The sequence below is a fragment of the Hemiscyllium ocellatum genome, chromosome 5 (genome assembly GCF_020745735.1).
Source record: "Hemiscyllium ocellatum isolate sHemOce1 chromosome 5, sHemOce1.pat.X.cur, whole genome shotgun sequence".
NCBI lineage: Eukaryota > Metazoa > Chordata > Chondrichthyes > Orectolobiformes > Hemiscylliidae > Hemiscyllium > Hemiscyllium ocellatum.
Genome location: NC_083405.1, coordinates 24,733,960 through 24,747,694, shown reverse-complemented (window position 1 = coordinate 24,747,694; position 13,735 = coordinate 24,733,960). Strand labels below are relative to the sequence as shown.

General features: G+C 43.5%; 1 protein-coding gene across 1 annotated transcript in view; it reads right to left on the bottom strand.

Moving 5' to 3' along the window:
- LOC132815631 (apoptosis regulator Bcl-2-like) overlaps positions 1-2,512 on the bottom strand; it is a 160,835-nt gene extending 158,323 nt beyond the window's left edge. Inside the window, exon 1 of the mRNA XM_060824586.1 lies at positions 1,035-2,512. Within this exon, the coding sequence (XP_060680569.1) occupies positions 1,035-1,514 (480 nt within the window). The 5' untranslated portion in view covers positions 1,515-2,512. The remainder of the gene's footprint in view (positions 1-1,034) is intronic.
- Between the last annotated feature and the right edge of the window lie 11,223 nt (positions 2,513-13,735).

Genomic DNA, 13,735 nt, shown 5'->3' with positions numbered 1-13,735 from the left:
CTCTATCAAAACTCCATATTGTTGTCTCAGTATTTGGGATTCCAAAGTTTCAGTTCTCAACACCACTTTGGGAAGCCTTGCGTGTTATTCAAAACTGCTCACCTATTGGTTAGCACTTAAATCTTTCAACCAAACTATCCCACAGACACTATATTATACTTCAGCCAAAACCACATACTGTTAGGTCCTGCTATGTCACATCATGGTGACTACAGTAGATGCAGACAAACACCAAACCTGTACATCTAAGAAATGAGGTCATCACTCAACTAACAAGCCTTGCATAGAACATGGATGGTAACATTTTACACATTGAGTAGCTGGCTGCCAATTGGTTTGAAGTGGTACACTATGATTTATAGTTTACAATATAAATGTGTACCTTAAAAAGCTATGAACATAAAACAATAGGAAGTTTTCTTTTGTTCAGGAAGCAGCAAAGCATTTCACAGCTTATCAAGGTTTCTCTAAGAATACAAGATTGGGGGCAGAACGCATTCGCAATAGAGACTGGAGGAGGAATGTTGGCTAAATATTCAACAGAAATACTCAACTTTAGGATAGTTGATGACCGAACAAGAATGCCATGCATAAACAGTTGCATTTACATCGGCATTCAAACATAACTAGGAGCACGTGGCCTCGGAAACATTTACAAACACCCACCTGTGGATCAAGACAGAAAAAGAGATGGCCAGTCAAACCATAGCCGGAGGTGGATGAAGGTAGAAGCTGTGTAGATATGTTGGGCGACGGGAGTGGGCAGCAAAAGTGATGGTGATACGGAGGGGGAACATTTAATTGTGTGGGCAGGTGTGTAGGTGATGCATGTGGGCAGAAAACAGACCGCCAAACACACTCCCCTACAGGTGAAGTTGTGGGCAGATGTTTGACAATCTCATGAACAGTCAAAAGGGTAAGGTTTGGGTCAGGGGAGAGGGTAAGGTTTGGGTCGGGGAGAGGGTAAGGTTTGGGTCAGGGGAGAGGGGAGGGGAGGGGAGGGGAAGGTGTTGTCCTAGTCACTCTCTACATACCCAGTCTCCGTTGGCGCGGATCCAGTCAGTGAGGCTGCTGTCCAGGTACGCGGTCATCCAGGTGGCGATGTTGTCGACGAGCGATGCCATCTCCCTCCTCTTGGCGCTCTCCACGCACAGGGTGCCCCCGAACACGAAGAAAGCCACCACCCGGCCCCAGTTGACCCCGTCGCGGAACAGCTCCTCGGCCACCGCCTCGAAGCGGCCGCGGGCGCTCTCGGGCTCGAAGCGCATCTGCAGCGCGATGTCGGCGAACTCCTGCTGGTACTGGCGCTCGAAGCTGTCGCCCACCTCCCGGAGCACGCGGTGCGCTTTGTCGGCGGCGGCGCTGCTGCTGGCCCGGCTCCGCCCGGGGCTCGGGGGGCTGGCGGGGGTCGGGGAGCCGGCTGCTGACTCCAGGGGCTCCTCCCACACGAAACCCTGGCGGGACAGCCGGTAGTACAGGTAATGGCAAACCAACTCACGGCTACTGTACGGCATCTCGATCCAGCCGGGAGGAGGAGGAGGAGGTGATGATGATGATGGTGATAAAATATGTCACAACAACCCACAAAAAAAATTGAAACAAAGATGTTCAAATCCTGTATCACAGCCAACAGCAGCACATCCCTGCAAGCATTTGGAGGGTCCACTTCGTTGGATAAATGTTTTATTTCACCCCCCCAAAAAAAAACTCCTTCAAGATGTCAAACTTCACTTGGTCCCTTGCAACCTTACTCAATTCAATCTTCTTCCTTCAAACACGTTCCCATTCTTGGTCAATCTTCCTCGTTAAAAATCGTTCCCCTTTTTTTTCCCTTCCTTTTACCCGTTTTAATTCCACTTTCCTTGCCTGGCGGCAACGGACTCTTTTTTTTCCTTTTAACCTCCTTTTTTTTCCGGTCGATTGCAAATCTTCTTATTCTGAGCGCATTCTCTTATTTATTTTTCCCACCCCTCCTCCTCCTCCTCCTCCCCCTCCCCGCCGCTGCTGCTTTTGGACAGGGTTTGCTGTCTTGATGTTTGCGAGGAGATGAGGAACTGGCCCCGGGGGGTGGTTTTGAGAGACTTTTCAGCTCCGTCCGTTGAAGGAGAAAGGGGTTGTTTTGTCTGACATACGCTCCCTCTCTCGTTGTGATGGCAGTGAGCTAGGGATTTTGTGTAGTGCCCTGCTACTGTCGGCTCTTCCAGCCCAGTCGCTCCGAAACCTGACGTGTAGATAGATGGTAGATGTGAGAGGGGAGTGGGGGGGAAGAGAGAGAGAGAGGCTTTGCCACAGCCACTGGCTGCTTCACAGTCGGTGAGTGAAGGAAGGAAGGAAAAGGGAGCGAGCGACAATCCCAAAGCGGTGGGAGTGGGGGGGTGTGGGTGGGGAAGAGAGTGAAGCTGCCCGCTTCCCCACAGTCAGAGCAGGGAGATCCGAAACGGCTGCAACTCCTCCTCGACAGGCAGTTGAGGGGAAGGGAGGGAGGAAGGGGGCAAGTTGGTGATGTTTGACCCCCCCACCTCCTCCCCTAGACCCCGGCGGCAAGCAGTACCCCACCCCGCCCCACACTTGCCTCCCAAGCGGTTTTTCTTTTCCTGTGCAGAGCTCGGTTCACCGCCCCCTCCTCCTCCTCCTCCTCCTCCTCCTCCTCCCACGGCTCCTGAAAACCCGGCGGAGAAGGTATGTCCTGCAGCTCCCAGTCACCTCCAGGAGCAGTTGCACTCAGCCAGAGGGGAAGAGTCCTCGGACTCTGCAAATCTCCAGTTCCCTTCTTGCTTGCTTGCTTCCTGCAGTCAGTCAGTCAGAGCCCCAGGGCACAGATCTCCCTCTCTCATTTTCACACTCTGCACTTCATTCTCTTTCCCCAGAAAACACGCAATATCCTGCACGTCACCGGTTTTGCCGCCCATAGCATGTTCATTCACTAAAATCTCTCAGAGCCCCGAGTGGGAGGTGCCAGACCCTCCCTCCGCCCAGCTTTCACAAGCCTCTCCCTTGGCTCTCTCGCTTCGGACATTTGCAAAGCCTCCCTCAGCCGTTTCAGCAAAATGTCTTTCCCGCGGTGAAGCCCCCTCGAAACCGGGAAGAAGCGAGAGCGGTTCTGAGCGCAGTCCACAAACGCAGCAATCCATGAGTTGTTTTTGTGATGAAGGGTGGGAGCTAACTAGACGTGGACAGGAACCGCACGAACTGGCGGATCATTTCTCGCCAGTTAATGCGTTACAGGCTGCTGCCCTTTCCGACGCAAAATCTAAATTGCAGATGGAAACCTCGGGTGGGCTGGAAGGACTGTCGGCCGGCTCCCCTCAATTTGTTGATGTATGCAAGCTGTGTACCAGTTTTCAGATAAATAATGTTGGTTAATATTGAGCCAGGGTTGTGCTGATCACAGAGACACAAGATGGAGTAATGTGGTTGAGAGAGCAATCAAGGTGAAGGGATTTGAGCTTTAGGTTCAGTTCTCCAAGATAAAGCCGGTAATATATTGTCTGTCAGTGATCAACTCCATAGGCCATGTGAAGGATACATGCAAGAAGACCTTACCAAATGAATGTAATTGGAAAATATTAATCACTCGGGTAGTTCTGTCATCTGAGCCTAATGACTGACAGTATATCCTTGTCGGTCCTCCCTTGATTGGAAACACAGATGATAGGAGCAGGAGTGGCCATTCAGCCCAGACCAGCCGCTCCGCCTGTCAACATGATGATGGCTTTATAGTCCAACAGGTTTAATTGGAAGCACTAGCTTTTGGAGCAATGCTTCTGCATGATGGTGCTGTGAAGCAGCACCGTAAGACACAGCAAAATATTACAAAATATGAGACAGAAAAATAAAAACAAATTGTTGGGAAAACTTAGCAGGTTTGGCAGCAGCAACACGGAAACAGGCCTTTCAGCCCAACTTGTCCATGCTAACCAAGTTTCCTGAACTGAACAAATTCTATTTGCCTGTGTTTGGCCCATATCCCTCTAAATCTCTCCTATCCATGTACCTCTCCAAATGTCTTTTAAATGTTGTAATTGCACTTGCCACTTCCTCTGGCAGCTTATTCCATACATACACCATCCTCTACACGAAAAGGTTGCCTCTCAACCCCCTTTTCCCCTCTTACCTCAAACCTATGCCCTCTGGTTTTGGACTCCCCTACACTGGGGAAAAGAATTTAGCTATTCACCTTATCTATGCCCCTCATGGTCTTATGAACTCTATGAGGTCATTGCTTCGTCTTCTACACTCTAGGGAAAAATGTCCCAGCAAGATCCCATGTTTCCAGGTCAGTGATGGTGAGAATGGGTTCAAGTGGGGAATAAGGTTGTTGGAGGGAGAGAAGGGGGTGGGCATGTGGCTCTCAGCAGGGTGTGTTACACTTCCCAATGCGACGGCCCTCAATCAGGCAATGTGCCTTTGAATGTGGAGAATCACTGAAACTGGTAAGCACCCGTGCCAGGGATTAATTGTTGTGCAATAATAGCAAGTCCCTTACCTGCACTGGGTTAGTATCAGCATTTGGCAAGATGAACCCTTAAAGTAGGCATTTGTCATCATGTGCCAGCTTTTCACTTGATTAAATGGAACCAGCTGTGGGCCTGGGCAGATGATTTACATAATAAAATGAAAGCAAGCTAAATAACAAGTTTTAAACTGTTCATTCTCTCGGTGATGAAAATAACGGTGCCACTAACTGCAATACACCAAATAGCTCCACGAAATATTAGAGAATTTAGGCTGACCATTTTTAAAATGAAATCATTATTAGCTACAGGAGTCTAAACAATGCGACTATAATCTAGTGCTTTATATCTCAACATCTCTTTAGACCTGTAATCTCGGGTATCTCTATTTATTTCTTAAATGGGATGATGTGGAGATGCTGGAGTTGAACAGTGATGGACAAGGTCAAAAATCAAATGACAACAGGTTATAATCCAACAGGTTTATTTGAAATTGCAAACTTTCAGAATTCTGCTCCTTCCTCAGGTCTGGTATGGTAGAAGGTATAAGACACAGTATTTATCAGCAAAAATTTAACAAATTTAAAATTAGTCGTTCTTGTTGAATCCTTTAATCAGTTATGAGGTAGAATGATGATTAAAATGCAAAATCCAGATTCCTTTCAAGTATTTGTCCTCGACAGTTAAAGGTTTTATCAATGTACAAGAGGTGATATCTCAGAACAAAAGAGAAAATGCTGGGAAATCTCAGCAGGTCTGGCAGCATCTGTAAGGAGAGAAAAGAGCTGACATTTCGAGTCTAACTTACCCTTTGCCCTTTGACAAAAGGTCAGTTGAACTCAAAAAGTCAGCTCTTTTCTCTCCTTACAGATGCTGCCAGACCTGCTGAGATTTCCCAGCATTTTCTCTTTTGGTTTCAGATTCCAGCATCTGCAGTAATTTGCTTTTATTAGGTGATATCTCAGGTTAGACAATGCACGTTAGGTATGAGATCCCGCTTCTGTCTATGACTTAAGCTGAGGTCTGGTTTTCTTTGACAGAAACGAGTCTTGACTAAAATAATTCCCCCTAGCATGTATGTGTGGGATTTTTTTGACCGAAAAGTATCTTGAAAGAAATAATCATCCATCGTGTGTGCATGTGGCTAAGAGAGATTGTGTGTATGTGTGAGAAAGAGAGTGCTGAAAATGTGTTGCTGGTTAAAGCGTAGCAGGTCAGGCAGCATCCAAGGAACAGGAAATTCGACGTTTCGGGCACAAGCCCTTCACCAGCAACACATTTTCAGCTCTGATCTCCAGCATCTGCAGACCTCACTTTTTACTTTGAGAAAGAGAGTGTGAGTGTATGCTTGTGTGTTTATATGAGAGCGAGTGTGCATGTGTGAGTGTTTGTGTGTGGGAAAGGGTGCATGTGCAAGTACATGTGCAAGAGTATGTGTGAGTCTGTGTGTGAGTGTATATAGTGCAGTGAGACTACCTGTAGTGTGATATGAACCCAGGATCGTGGTTGAGACTGTCGTCATGGGTATAGAACTTAGCTATCAGTCTCTCCTCAGTGATTTTGCATTGTGTCATATCTCTTAAGTCCACCTTGGAGGGCGCTCATCCGAAGGTCAGAGGCTGAATGTCCTGGACTGCCAGTGTTCACCCACCAGGATGGAACCCCGCCCCCCCCCCCCCCAACATGCGTGTTGATCATTGTGCAGTGTCTGAAATATATTCAGTGATTTGACATCCACAGCCTTCTATGATAAAGAAATCCATAAGTTCACCAGCCTCTTAAGTGAAGAAAGTTTTCATCTCATTCTGGAAATGGCCCACTGGCTATCTTGAGACGGTAATTCCTTATTTTAGAAAAACTAATTAGGGTGAACATCATCTCTGCATCGTCTGTCCAGCCTGCCAGAATTTTATATATATCAATGAGATCTCATATTCTTCTAAACTCCAGTGAATTCAGGCCCAGCTGACTCAGTCTTCTCCTAGGACAAACCTGCCGTTGTGGGAATCAATCTGATGAACCTCTATTGCACTCTGGCTATGATAATTATATCTTTTGTTAGGTCAGATGTCCAAAACTGCATACAATATTCCAAGAGTGTTTTCACCAAGGCCTTGTATAGTTGCAGCAAGCTTGGCCTTCTACTCCAGCCCACCTTTCTTAACATATTTAAATAATATGCTTTTTTTTCTACTTAAATGTACAATTTGTCACTTATCAACATTATACTGCTTCTACCATGAAATTGCTCACTCAAGTTTTCTAAATCTTCCTTTTTACATCATTCTCACTAGCAAACTTGGAAATATTACATTTGATTCCCTCATACACATTTTTGATAAATACTAAGAATCACTGGAACTCAAACAATGACCCTTGAAGTATCCCATTTGTCAATACCTTCCAATCCAAAAATGATTCATTTGCTATTCTGCTTCCTGTCCTTGAACTGATTGCCAATCCATGCCAGTATATTGCATTTTGATTTCGTACACTAATCTCTAATGTGGAACTTTATCAAAAACTTTCTAAAAATCCAAATACACCACGTCCACCAGTTCACCTCATCTATAAGTTGCGTCCTCAAATAACTTCAGTAGGTTTGTCAAACACACCATCCCCTTAAAAAATTTGTTGTGACTTTGTATAATCTTGTTAGTAAGATCTAAGTCTCCTGTTATCTCATCCCTTATTAAATATATATCCCAATTGTGACCTAACTAATCCTATATATAGCTCTATCATAAAGTCCTTGCTTTTGTATTCAATGCTTTGACTGATAAGTGCAAGTATCCTGTGTGCCCTGTTAACCACTTTATCTACCTGTCCTATTGCCTTCAGTGATCCATGGACATGTACACCTACAGATTCTCTGTACTGACTAGGGTCATACCATTCAACATGTACCCCCTTGTCTTGTTAGTCATCCCAAAATGCATCACCTCACTTTTTAGGATTAAATTTCATTTGCCACTATTCAACCTGTCTGACCAGAAAATGTGTTGCTGGAAAAGCACAGCAGGTCAGGCAGCATCCAAAGAGCAGGAGAATCGACATTTCGGGCATAAGCCCTTCTTCAGGTTCATGCCCGAAACGTCGATTCTCCTACTCCTTGGATGCTGCCTGACCTGCTGCGCTTTTCCAGCAACACATTTTCAGCTCTGACCTCCAGCATCTGCAGTCCACACTTTAACCTATCTGACCAGACCATGTATATTGTCCTGAAGTCTAAGGCTTTTCTCCTCACAATTTGCCACACCACCAATTTTTGTATAATCTGGATACTTACTGATCACGCCGCCTCCATTCATGTCTAAATGTTCAATATACACAAAAAACAGCAAGGGACCCGATGTCAAACTGGACTCAGGCTTCCGGTAACAAAAAAAATCTTCACTCCTCTGACTCCTATCACAAACCTAGTTTGGATTCAATTTGCCAAATTGCCCTGGATCCAATGGACTGTTAGCTTCTTAATCAATCTGCCATGCAAGACCTAGTCAAAAGCCTTATTGAAATCAATGTAGACTATGTCAACTGTGTTACGCTCACCTATACACATGGTCACCTTCACAAAAACTTAAATCAAAATTGTTAGGCATGATCTTCCCCTTACAAAGCCACACTGACTCTCTTTGGCTAATCCTTGCCTGTCCACATAGAAATTAATTCTGTCTCTCAGATCTTTTATTCAATACCACCAAAATGTTAGAGTCACTGATCTGTAGTTTTCTACTTTCCTGATTGAATAATGGTACTACATTAGTGCTTCAGTCCTTTGCCACACCTCCTGTGGCCAGAGAGGATTTGAAAATGGATGTCAGAGCCACTGCAATCTCCTCAGTTGCTTTGTACAACAATGTTAGAGCTATTTCATCTGGGCCTGGTAACTTATCCAATTTCAAGGCTGCTAAAACTGCTAATACTTCACTCTTCTCAATGCTAATTTGTTCCAAGTATACCGCAGTCCCCTTTTCTTATTTCTAAACCTATATTGTCCTTCTCTATCATTAATACAGAAGCAAAGTACTGATTAAAATCTCAGTTATGCCTTTTGGCTCTACGGATTGCTGCTTTAGATCCTAATGGGCCCTACTCTTCCCTTTTCTATTGCCCCTAATATATTTATAAAACACCTTTGGATTTTTCTTGTTACTTGCCAGTGTTTTAATCATGTCTCCTTTTTGCGTTCCTAATTTCATTAAGCAACCCCTTGCACTTTCAATTCTCCTTTAGGGAATCTAAAGTTGTAAGCCTCACTTTCTACCATACACTTCCCTTTCTCAGAAATTCAAAAATATTGGAAGATGACAATCACCACATCCACCACTTCAATGACTTTTAGTGCCCTCGACAGTAACTTATCAGGATCTGGGGATTTATTGTCTTTCAGTCCCCATTAATTTCTCCAGAAGTATTTTTTTCCCACTAATATCAATCCCCTTCAATTCCTTGTTTCCCATGGATTTCTGTACAGCTATTTGTTTCTTCTTCTGTGAAGTCTGAACTAAGATAGTTATTTGATTGTTTTTCCACTTTCATGTTCTCCATGATCATTTCTCCAAGGATCTGCATGTGTCTTGGCTCATTCTTTTCCTTTTACATACTAATAGAAGATCTTATAGTCAGCTTTTCTGTTCCTTGCAGTTTTACTCTCAGTCAATGTCTTTCCTCTCTTAATCAACCTGTTGGTCTTCCTCTGCTGAATTCCAAACTGCTCCCAATCCTGAGACTGTTACAATTTTCTAGCCACTTTATGGGACTCCTTTTTGGATTGAATACCATCCTGAAATTTATTTTCTTATCTATGGTTTTCTTTCACCAAAATGGATGTGTAATTGCACGCATGTGTTGTGTAAATATTACTCATTGCCTAACACTTGTCATGTCTTGAATAAAGTTATCAAGCCAATGCATCCCTATACCTTCCAAATTTCCTTCATTATTTAGATTTGGGATCTCGGTTTTATATTGTATTACTTCGCACTTTATCCCAGTGAAGTATTCCATCATGTTATGCTAAGTTTTTCCAAAAGCACTTGTCACAACAAGATTATTAATTAACCTCTTCTCATTGCATGAAGCCTAATCTACGATATCCTGTTCCCTTGTTGGATCCTTCAGGTACTGGTCTAAGAAACCATCTTGTACACATTCCGGGCTTTCATCTGGCACAGTATTAACTCCCAGAAATATTTCCATCCCTTGTTGCTTCCTGGCTTCACCCAGACTGATTCCACATTTAAGTTTCCTGCACCAAAATCCTCAATTACACTTGCACTAATGGCATCTTTCACAAAACAAATGCCAACCAACTGTTATTTCTTTCTGCCAGTTTTTCCTGAAGATTGATTACACTCGGATATTCTGTTCCAAGCCTTGATTACCCCATATCCATGTTTCTGCAATCTAATCATATCATGCCTGTTCATAAGTATTTGCTTTGTAAGTTCATCTATCCATATTGCAAATGCCCCATGCATTCAAATACAGTGCCCTAAGATTTGTCTTCTTGACATTTTTGTAAACTTTTTGTACTCCAGCCATATTAGCTGCTAGCTCTTGTTTGCTCTGCCTTCCACTTTTGATTCTACTTTTCTATCTTTCATTTCCATCTTGGTCTCTCTGCTCAGGTTCTTATCCACTGGCTGTTCTAGTTGTAACCCTACTCCACAGTTCTAACAAACACCCCATGGAGGATATTGGTGCTGATGCTGTTGGAGGCAATATACCCAGCTTGTACAGATATCATCTTCCTCAAATTGCTCCATTGCCTCATAACTCTAAATCCCTCCTTCCTACACCATTCTTTCAGCCACAGGCTGGAGGGTGATATCCACTCATGGTTACAATTTTCTTGCCATGGATCATTATGTGAATAAAGAAGCTGATTCTTGACTCAGAACTTTGGAAAACTGGGGCAAGACTTCCTGTGAGGTAGTGGGGTCAGGAGAGCAGGTTTTCATTATATTATTTCCTTCTGTGCTGCCACTCTGCTACATCATGAAGGCAATGGGACACAAAGCAAACTGCAGCATGATGGGCATGTTGTCACAACCAATTATCTCCAATCAAGTGGGCGGCACGGTGGCACAGTGGTTAGCACTGCTGCCTCACAGCGCCTGAGACCCAGATTCAATTCCCGACTCAGGCGACTGACTGTGTGGAGTTTGCACGTTCTCCCCGTGTCTGCGTGGATTTCCTCCCACAGTCCAAAGATGTGCGGGTCAGGTGAATTGGCCATGCTAAATTGCCTGTAGTGTTAGGTAAGAGGTAAATGTAGAGGTATGGGTGGGTTGCGCTTTGGCGGGTCGGTGTGGACTTGATGGGCCGAAGGGCCTGTTTCCACACTGTAAGTAATCTAATCCAATCTAATTAAAGGAAATGCTGTGGCATTTCAACAAGAACTTCAACATGTGTTTCAATCATTTTCTTTTCCTTCCATTGGAACATTGGCCATTTGAAAATTGATCACTGAGAAAGTAGATGCATTGGTGTTATTTTTTACAAAATCTGTTAGATTCTGAAAAGATTCTTTTAACCTGGAAAAATAGCAAATATAACCCTCTATATTCAAGAAAGAAGGAAGGCAAAAAACAGAAAACTTTGAATTGTTTGGCTTAGCAACTGTTAGAGCTGAAAATGTGTTGCTGGTTAAAGCGCAGCAGGTCAGGCAGCATCCAAGGAACAGGAAATTCGACGTTTCGGGCTAAAGCCCTTCATCATTTAAGTTCCTGATGAAGGGCTTTAGCCCAAAACGTCGAATTTCCTGTTCCTTGGATGCTGCCTGACCTGCTGCGCTTTAACCAGCAACACATTTTCAGCTCTGATCTCCAGCATCTGCAGACCTCACTTTTTACTTAGCAACTGTTAGAATCAATCAGTAAGGATATTATAACTGGGTACTTAGAAAAACTGAAGGTAATTGGGAAGAGGTTTCAAGAAAGGGAAATCCTGTATAACCAATCTATTGGAATGCTTCGAAGGAGTGTCATGAACTGTCGATAAAGGAGAGCCCGTTGTTGTACTTCCATTTCCAGAAGGTTTTGACAAGATTCCATGTAAAAGGTTGCATAGAAAATAGACCTCCTGCTATGGGATAACATAATAGATGGATAAAAGATGGCTGGCAGAAAAGACAAAGTATGTATAACTTAATTTGTTTCAAACTGGAAGGATGTGGTGAGTGGTATCCCATTGGAGTCTGTGCTGGGCCTTCACAAGTTTGCAATTTATGTCAATGACTTAAACGAGGGTATTGAAGGCACAGTTTCAGATGGCACAAAGATAGGAATGTTTGTCATGAAGATGAAACAACAATGATGCAAACAGATTTGGATTACTTGTTCAATATAGGCAGAATAAAAATAAAAAGTGCCGCTTAAAAGGAGAAAGACTACAGAATTCACAGGTATAGAGTGATGTCCAAATTCTTGCGTCAAAAAAGTTTAAAAAGCACTTAATCAGGAAGGCTAATGTCGAATGGGAGAGTTGACCTTTGTAACGAGAGGAAGTAAACATAAAAGTAAGGATGTTATATTTGTGATAGAGGATATTGGTGAGACGACATGTTGAATACCACATCTTGAATATTTTAGTCTCCTGATTTAAGGAAGGATATGAATGCATTGGAGGTGGTTCAGAATAAGCTGACCACATTAATACCTGGAACGAGTACGTTATGTTATGAAGAAAAATGGGACGGGCTACCTCGTTTTCACTAGAGTTCAGAACAGCAAGGCATGATGTAGTTGAAGTATATAAGATCCCAAATGATCTTGACATGGTGAACATACTTTTATAGGTGAGTCCAGAACTAGGGGACGCTGTTTTAAAATTGGGGATAGCCTTTTTGGGAGAAACGAGGAGAAACATTTCCTCTCAGAGTGTTGTGCAATTCTCTGTCTCAGAAGGCAGTACAGGTGGGCCATTCAATATGTTTAAGGCAGAGATAGGAATCAAGGGTAAACAGGGAAAGATGAGAATGCAAATTTGAAACACAATCAGCTCAACCATGATCTTATTGAGTGGCAGAGCAAACTCAAAGAGCTGAATATCCAACTTCTGCTCCTCATTCATTTCTTCATTTAACCTGGTGGACAAGACAGTTTAGCTATCAGGCCAGTGTTTTACCCACCAAAGATGGTTTAGCCATAGGTTACCCCAAATGCTTCCTATTTGAGCTTCCCTCAAATAGGACACTGCTGTTTATTTGATGGATTTTTTGATAATCCAGAACATGCAGCTGAGACAAATCCGGTGGAATATCTATGGCACGCTTATCTGTTATTGATACACAAATCAGATGTCTCTGCAGTATAGAAGTATGGTAGTGATGCTGCTCAGATCACTAGGACTATCGTTGACTTCTGGACGTCTCTGTTGTCAAGTGTTTGCTGCTGTAGTTTGTAAAATGTGGAATTAGTAAAGGAGTATTTTGCCTCGGAGAAGGATAAAGAAGGTATGGAACGTAGGAAAATAAACAGCAACATCTTGGAAAATGTCCATATCACAGAGGAGGAGGTGCTGGATCTCTTAGAAAGGTGGATAACTCTCCAAGGCCTGATCAGGTGTACCCTAGAATTCTTTGGGAAGCGAGGAAAGTGATTGCTGGGTGTCTTGCTGAGAAATTTGTATCATCAATAGCCACAGGTGAGATGCCAGAAGACTGGAGGTTGGTCAACGTGGTGCCACTATTTAAGAAAGATGATAAGGAAAAGCCAGGGAGCGAAAGACTGGTGAGCCTGACCTCGGTGGTGGGCAAGTTATTGGAGGGAATCCTGAGGGACAGGAATTATATGTATTTGGAAAGGCAAAGGGTAATTAGGAATAGTCAACATGGCTTTGTGCATGGGAAATCATGTCTCACAAACTTGATTGAGTTTTCTGAAGAAGTAAAAAAAAGAGGATTGATGAAGGCAGAGCAATGGACAAGATCTATATGAACTTCAGTAAGGCATTTGACAAGGTTCTTCGTGGTAGACTGATTAGCAAGGTTAGATCACATGGAATACAGGAATAACTAAACATTTAGATACAGAACTGGCTCAAAGGTAGAAGACAGAGGGTGGTGATGGAGGGTTGCTTTTTGGACTGGAGGCCTGTGACCAGTGGAATGCCACAAGAATTGGTGCTGGGTCCACTGCTTTTCTTCATTTATATAAATTATTGGATATGAATATAGGAGATATAGTTAGTAAATTTGAGGCATAGTGGACAGCGAAGATTATCTCAGAGTACAACAGAACCTTGATCAGATGGGCCAATGGGCTGAGGAATGG